Below are 7926 nucleotides of genomic sequence, written 5' to 3' on the forward strand. Positions count from 1 at the left end.
ATTTTATTGGGGGAAGTGGGGGGAGAACAAAGCTGTTTGAATCCACTCTGGAAACTTTTCTATATATTTATAACATTAGTATAGAAAAAACATGTGCTGTAAATATCTAGCCATGTAATGTACCCTTTCAAACTTTTTTTCGAATTACAGGCATTTTCAAAGACAGAAGAAAATTCATATACCATGTTCCTTTAAAACCCATAACTTGTCAACCTTTTGGGTGAGAAATTCATAATATATTTTCGAGTTCCTTTTAGAGAATGCAATTTCTTAAAACCTTTTAAGTTCTTGTAACTTTTAAAAAATATATGGTAATAGTTTGCTACCTAACTTTATAGAAGACTAATACTTTTACTTGAAAATAAACATATTAAATTACTATATAACACACATTGCTGCAGTAGACCAGTGAACAAATTTTACACTTGTATTTCTCTTTTTTCAATAGATAGAAATGAAGTATTCAGTTTTTAGAATGTCAAAGACTGATATTTTGTCTTTTTATTGATGTAGTGTTGAAAGTTTCATTACTAAATTAAGTATATCAAAATCCTGACAAAGATTTTTCTCAGAAAGCTGGAACTTGTATGTTTAAATGTTTTCATCTCGATAGGGCTACTAAAGAACGACAAGAAGTCAAGAATCCTACCCTTACTCTACCAGATCAAGACTTCAAAGGATTCAAATCTAAACCTGCCATTTTTCAGCACCATGCACTATGCCACTCTTCAAATGGTACTTCAGGGTTTTCTACTCCACATAAGGACTCTGCAAAAGACAGCGAAGAAACGAGAAGTTTGTATAAGTCTGGCAAAACTGTTAAAACTTTTATTCCACCCTTCAAAACCAAGCTGACATTTTCTACAGGTGAACAAGGCAGCAGCAAAAGATATGACTCACCAATCAGCGAAAATATGACTGAAGAGACGGAATTAAATCAGATCACAACTGAACAAAATATTGCTGAATCTCAAGATCACCAGTCTTGCATCCAGCATGCAGCAGACACTGAGCTAGAAGATGGCAATTTAGGTATTTTCAGTTTTTGATCACTTAGCTATTGTGAATACTATCATAATTGAACTTTTAAGGGTTTTGCATATTCTGTCAGACTTCTTTTTTTAAATAACAAGAAGCTTTTTAAGTTGGTTTTTTTTTTCCAAATTAAAATTTAGGCTTAACCACATAAATGGCTAATTGTGTCATTTTCAAAGAGGCAGAGTTTAAATGCTCAGCAGTTTGACTTTATTTAGTATGTGGGCTTATACCTTCTAAGCTCTCTTGAATGTTCCCATGTGTATAATTTCAGTAACAATTACAATGAAATCATCTGGACTTTTTCAGAAGGACTCGTTCTGTATATTTACACAGGTGCATGAGCATTTGCAGAATTAGATCCCATATTTACAGGTTAAAATCTCAGAATTATGGACTTATAGTCATCATAAACTAATTTCTGTTCACTTGGAGTTTTCTATGAAGATAGAGTTCAGTCTAATGAGAAAAATATGTGGATTTAAGTTTAATTCAGGGAATTATAGATTCATTTCCTATAAATATTTTCAAATGCCTTCAGTAAACAGTACTTTTAAAAATGCATTAAACTTTGAATATTTAGACTGTTGCAGTTCCTAAAAGTCTGCAGAGTGGCTTAGAAAAATATGCTTCTCTGAATCTGCTGTTATAGTGTGACTGTATATCTTAAATCAATATGTACTGTAAAAAGGTTTTGATGTTTTGGAGTTTTTTTCTTTGCAGCTATGGTCAAGATGATGACAAATCTCCGCTGTGCCAGAGATCTGCAGGAAATGAGAATTAAAAAGAAATATAGGCAAAATATTAGCTCACAGCCAGGCTGTCTTTATGTCATTAAAACATCTGCAAGAAATAGAATCTCTCTGAAAACTGCAGTAGAAGAGAAATCTCCTAGATTTTATTCTACGGAAGAGGTATATTGGTATCTTTGTATTGTGTGTCTTTCCTGGAAACTGTTCCTTAAGACAAGCAAACAAAAACTCAGTAGCTTTTGAATGGATACACTCTTCAGTTTTGAGATAAGTATTACAGTAGCTGTTATCCCAGTTTCTACGGTTTTTAAGTAGCTTTGCATATCTATAGTTTTTAAGACTATTCCAAATAATAAGGGTCATAAATGTCTCTGTAGTGTTATAATCAAACAAGAGAAACATCAAACAAGGAAGAAATCTACCAATTGTAGTTGCTATTGACTTTAAACCCGTATGAAGAGCTGGTTTAGGATAACAGTCAAAATTTAGGCTTAGGTATGTCTGTATCAAAAGCTTCTTGCTTTTAGTACAGTGAAGGCACAAAACCTTGTGATTTTTTTTAAACACTTCTAAAGTACACTGTGCTGCTGCTGTTCTGCTGAAATAGTTGCTGTGAATTCCTCCATTCTCCTTGGATTACATACAAAATGTCAAAGTCAGACAAAAGCTGTCTCAGCCTCAAGGAAATATTTTATCTGAATTTATATTCTGGTTTCAGCTGGGGTAGAGTTAATTTTCTTCATGATAGCTGGTATACTGCTGTGTTTTGGATTTGCTGGGTTAAACCACAACAATTTATAACATTAAATATAAAAACTCTCAGCTGAATTCTTACTGTATTGTCATTATTTTGTCTTTTACATCTAACTTTTTGCAGCTTTACACATACGGTGTTTCAAAACATTGCACAGAAGTTAACAGCACAAATGCAGAATCTTTCCAATTTCTCATCAAAGACTTTTTCAGTAAGGAGTATTTATTAGCTGGAAATGGGATGCAACTTGCCGATGGAGGATGGCTAATACCTACAGATGAGGGAAAAGCTGGGAAAAAGGAGTTTTACAGGTACTGTTATTTATGAACTTGAGACAAGTATGCTATTTGTTAGTTCTGTTATCCCCTAGAATAAATCCAACACAGTGATCTTGTAAAGCCTCTGACTACTTTACTGTGCATTTTTAGTACACCTCTGTTAGTGTAAAAAAAGATATTGTAGGATTGTAAATTTACTATGTAGACTAATGTTGTTAGTGATCTTCACTGACCATTAAAAAAAGCATACAAAGTCAATTTAGAAAATTTCTGGGGATTCTTCAACTTTGTAAAGCTAGAAAAATATTACTATTTTCTGTTAATTCAGCCCTTTACCATTAATGCTAATTAGTGGAAAAGGATTTATTTCTGTTGGGCTCTAGAGTTTCTTGATGGGAATGAAGGTTGACAGGGGAGGTGCTTAGTGCTTTTGTGGCAGGACAGGACTGAAAATATTTTTTTTTTTAATATAATTCTTTTAAAGCTGGTGTATGATTTGGAGGAAGCCAAGACTTCAGTAGTAAAACTCAGGGATTCATTAAAGCTTTCTTTTGAGTATATGTAAGACATAAAAAAAAAAAAAAAAGGTGCACAAACAACCCTTGCTCTTGTGCTCTTCCTGCTCCTTCTATCCCTCCTTTTGCAGGTCATTTAAGACAAGCTGGGAAAAAAGTGTATGTGTTGAGTGCATCTCTCCTAAATGCTTTCATAAAAAATACGTTTTGTTTGATTGTAAGCATGTTTGTACATTATAACTTCATCAAAAGCATGTGCAACAGAACAAAGAACTACCAGTGTACTGTTGTTCCAGCAAAACTTCAGAAAGTACTTAACCATTATTTTCTGATTTTCTCTGTAAATTTGGGGTGTTCTTTTTTCAAGTCAGTGTCATTGTTGGTATGCATTCACACAAACACTTAAGGCAGGGACTGTATTTGAGTAGTATTTGTAGTCAAGCATGCGTTGCCAACCTACATATAGTATCAGAATTCAGAAGGTTTGCAACATTTGCTTTGCAGTACCAAAGTGTGACAGAGAGAAGTCTGTTCTAAGCTGAAGGACTGTTTGTATTTGAAAGTTTGAGTTGATGAAGTTGGTGCCTGTAATCCAATATAGGAAAATTGACTAGTATAAGATGTGTACTTCCACATTGTGAGCTATACTTCCTCATGAAAAAAAAAAAATGCTTTTTGCTCTTGCTAGTGAGTCAGCATCATTATTGGCTTCTCCCACATGACTCTGGGGAACATTTTTGATGCCAAAGTCATTGCCATGACTTTGGGAAATGTTTTTAATATCAACAATTTTTGTTCATCTTGGGAGAACTAGAGATGTTCTGTATCCATACTCAACAACTACTCAGTGAAGATCAATTAAGTGCTGGAGTTCACAGAATCATAGAATAGTTTAAGTTGGAAGGGACCACTGGCTGTCATCCAGTCCAAGCCCCTCTTCAATACAATTCAAATTAGAGTAATTACTCAGGGGCTTGTCTAGCCAAGTCTTGAACATCTCAAAGGACAGAGATTCCACAATCTCTCTGGACAGCCTGTGCCAGTTGACCACACTTATGGTTTAAAAAAACCAAAACCACCACCTTTATCTCTGATTAGCATTTTCCATGTTCTGACTTGTGTTTGTTGCTTCTCATTTTATTATTGTGTGCTTCTGAGAAGAGTCTGTCCCTGTCTTCTCTGAAACCTCCAGTCAGGTAGTTGTGGACAGCAATAAGGTCTCTTTGCCTTCTCTCTTAAATTCAAACAGATCCAGCTCTCTTAGCTTGTATGTCATGTACTTAGCCCCCAAGAGCACAGGGGGATCACCTGGATGGCCCCTGCGGGATTTGTTCCAGTATAGCAGCATTTTTGTCCTAGTGAATCCAAAGCTGGACAGAAACTTCAGATGTAGTCTCCCAAGTGCTGAAAAGAGGGTAAGGATCACTGCCTTCCTGGCTTCACTCATAATACAGCCCAGGATGTGCTGCTTTGCTGCAAGGACACATTGCTGCCTAATGGTCATCTTGTCCACTAGGACCTTGGATCCTTTTCTCCAAAGCTGTTTCTCAGACAGTCAGCCCCAGACTGTTGCTGTTGCATGGGGTTGTTCCATCGCAGGTGCAAGACTTTGCTTTTGTTGAATTTCATTAAATTCCTGCCAGCTTGTTTCTCCAGTCTGTCCAGGTCCCTCTAAATAGCAACGCTGCCCCCCCAGTTTATCAGCCTTCTCCCCAAATATCGTGTCATCCATAAACTTGCTGCAAGTGTGTTCCATGCCATTATCTGGGTTGTTAATGAAGACATGAAACAACACTGGTCCCTGTATTGGTATCTGAGAGGTGCCACTAGTTACTGCCCACCTGCTGGATTTTGTACTGTCAATCGCAATTCCTTAAGCTCAGCAGTCCAGCCAATTTTCCACCCACCTTTTCTACTTATCTAGCCCGTATCTTGCTAATTTTGTGATAAGGATACTGTAAGAAATTGTTGAAGTCCTTGCTAACATATGCAACAGTCACTGCCCTTCCCTTGACCACGGCACCAGTTACTTCATCACAGAAATCAGTTGGGTTGGCTAGACATGATTTGCTCTTAGTAAATCCATGTTGGCCATTCCCAGTCACCCTCTTGTCTTTCACTTGTTTAGAAATTGCTTCTAAGAATTTTTGCATGCTGCTCTGGAAGTTCCTGAGTCTCTCTGACAATAAACCAAGTTTTTCTCAGAGCAGTCATTAGAAATGATCACGTTTTTTTTCTAAATACTGTAAGGCAGAGCTAATTCTCCCACAGTTCCATTTTGCACCCTGTGGCATTGTATGCCCTGTTTCATGGACAGCTGTGGGATGTATGGGCATACGCATTTACATAGTCACTCAGAGGCAGAGTATGCAGAACTTGACCTAACTTGCTACTTGTCTGTTTCCTCCTCATTTGGCAAGTATTTTGCTATTAGTGATACCATCCCTGATTCTGCCTTTCTCTCCAGTGGTGACATGAGTGTTGAATGTTTTGGGCATATACCTTGCCTAGATGGAATGTTCCTACAAAGCGTTTATGGTAGATGCATAAAAGACTGTCTGGGATGTTCATCAGTGTGCAAATTACAGTGCAGGACCTCTTGCCTACATGTCAGTGTTCTGGAGTTGCATGCGTTTTAGAAAGCATGCTGGTCATTTTTTTTCTCATGTGAAATAGCTATTTCTAGGCTGACAAGCAATGCCGCTACACAATTTAATAGGAAACATGGAGTTTGAGGTTGTTTTTGTCAAGAAGCAGTAGACCTCTGGGAACAACACATCCAACTCAGCATTGGATGAACAACACATCCAACTCAGCACTGGATCAGTGTATTTACAGTCTGCTGCTTAGGCATGTTAGAAGTAATTTTATTAATTTCACACAATTTTCCTGTGAATGGCAAAGGTATTAAAGTATTTGCACAGAACATCTTATGCCTATGTGTGCCAAATATTGGCCCCTTTAGGCAGTCCAACTTCTTGTTCCAGAGGCAGCTTGTCTTAATAATTATTTTCAGATGTGCTCCCAATTCTGTGGTCAGGCCATCAGAGATATGACTTTTCCCCCATTCATTTTTTTTCAGAAACAGAATAGAGAAACCACCAACATACTGCTAAATATCCCAGAATAGCCACGATGGTTTTGGTGTCAGAACCTGTTCTGGGTGGCGGTGTCAATCTGATGTTGAATATCAGATATACTCTTGAGCAATTTGTAGAGGTTGTTCCACAAGACGTTGCCTTCAGTTCCTGTATCTTTTCTGGATTTGTTATATGTTAAAGCATATGGTTGAGAATAAATACCTACTGGTTGGTCAGCTGAATCAGTCTTTTTATCCCTTTAACTATATTAACTAGGTCTCCATCAACTAGAATAGATATGCCTTCGTTTAGTCTTCTGTATTTAGGATCTTAATATTGAACTGAAATCTGTTGCATTGTCCTTCACAAAAGATTACTGAGTATCTCCTAAAGTTTGAGATTGCTTTGCTCTCTTCTAATGTAGTAATAATTAATTTGATGGTCATGCCTGCTCCTTATGTTCCTGTATATGACTTTTTGGCTTTTAAATTGTTTCTTTTCTTCACCCAACTGCAATACAGTTCCTTAAAAGTCTTCTTGAGGCTTTGTGACAAGTTGGAAATTGACTTTTTGATAGGACTTAACTTGTGTTTTAATCAGTCTAATGGCTCTATTTGAATATCTGGTCTAATTCTTTCTCTTCCTCCTTTAATGAAGTGGCCTTCCTAGTGACTGTGAGAGCTGGGAAAAACAGATGTTTCCAACCCAGCTGATGCATGTCATGGTGGTACAGTTTTGACTCAACACAGAATGAAAGTCCATTTGAGATGTCACTCAATGGAGAGAAGAAAGTTTTTCAGTAGTAGCTGAAAGTTCTTTGAAATGTGTTGTCCACATGCATGCTTAAAAAAAAAGAAACAAAACCAAAGCACTCAAACCACAACTCTAGAAACTGTGAAGTAGAAGGGGATGGATTGTAATGAACTCATCAAGCAAGCAGGGGAAATTCCAGGGCTGAAAGGGAATAGAGCACACCACTCCCCCTCTATGCTATGTGCATAACTGTGTGAAGCAGACGGAGCATGCCCCTGGAGCAACTGCTAGGGCCAAAAGTCTTTGTTTCTAGAATGCATGCATGTATGCACATGCATGCTGCCAAAGCGTATGAGGACAAAACTTCAGACAATAACCAGATCAGGTTATGGAATGTAACCTTCCTGTTTTCACTGTAATAAATATTCCTTTGTTAATGTTGCCTACTTTGTAGGCAAGTAAAAACTTACAGTAGATTTCAGGTTAATTTATTAACAGTTTATCTGCAGGGCCCTTTGTGACACTCCTGGTGTGGATCCCAAGCTAATAACAGAGGCCTGGGTTTACAATCACTATAGGTGGATTGTATGGAAATTGGCAGCCATGGAAGTGTCTTTTCCACATGAATTTGCTAACAAATGTTTGACACCGGAAACAGTGCTGTTGCAGTTGAAATATAGGTATGTATATAGCAATGTATTTGGAGTTGTAACTTGTAATACTGTGTGCTTGTTCAATATCTTTATTGTCTTGTTCAAT

The 7926-nt window shown here is 37.2% G+C and overlaps 1 protein-coding gene across 1 annotated transcript in view; it reads left to right on the forward strand.

The window, feature by feature from the left end:
- LOC104613614 (breast cancer type 2 susceptibility protein homolog) overlaps positions 1-7847 on the forward strand; it is a gene marked incomplete at its 3' end in the record, with an annotated part of 28067 nt that extends 20220 nt beyond the window's left edge. Inside the window, exons 12-16 of the mRNA XM_010291401.1 lie at positions 151-220; positions 614-1032; positions 1759-1949; positions 2665-2852; positions 7677-7847. Of these exons, the coding sequence (XP_010289703.1) occupies positions 151-220; positions 614-1032; positions 1759-1949; positions 2665-2852; positions 7677-7847 (1039 nt within the window). The remainder of the gene's footprint in view (positions 1-150; positions 221-613; positions 1033-1758; positions 1950-2664; positions 2853-7676) is intronic.
- Between the last annotated feature and the right edge of the window lie 79 nt (positions 7848-7926).

This window comes from Phaethon lepturus, unplaced genomic scaffold (assembly GCF_000687285.1).
Source record: "Phaethon lepturus isolate BGI_N335 unplaced genomic scaffold, ASM68728v1 scaffold29167, whole genome shotgun sequence".
NCBI classification, from domain to species: domain Eukaryota; kingdom Metazoa; phylum Chordata; class Aves; order Phaethontiformes; family Phaethontidae; genus Phaethon; species Phaethon lepturus.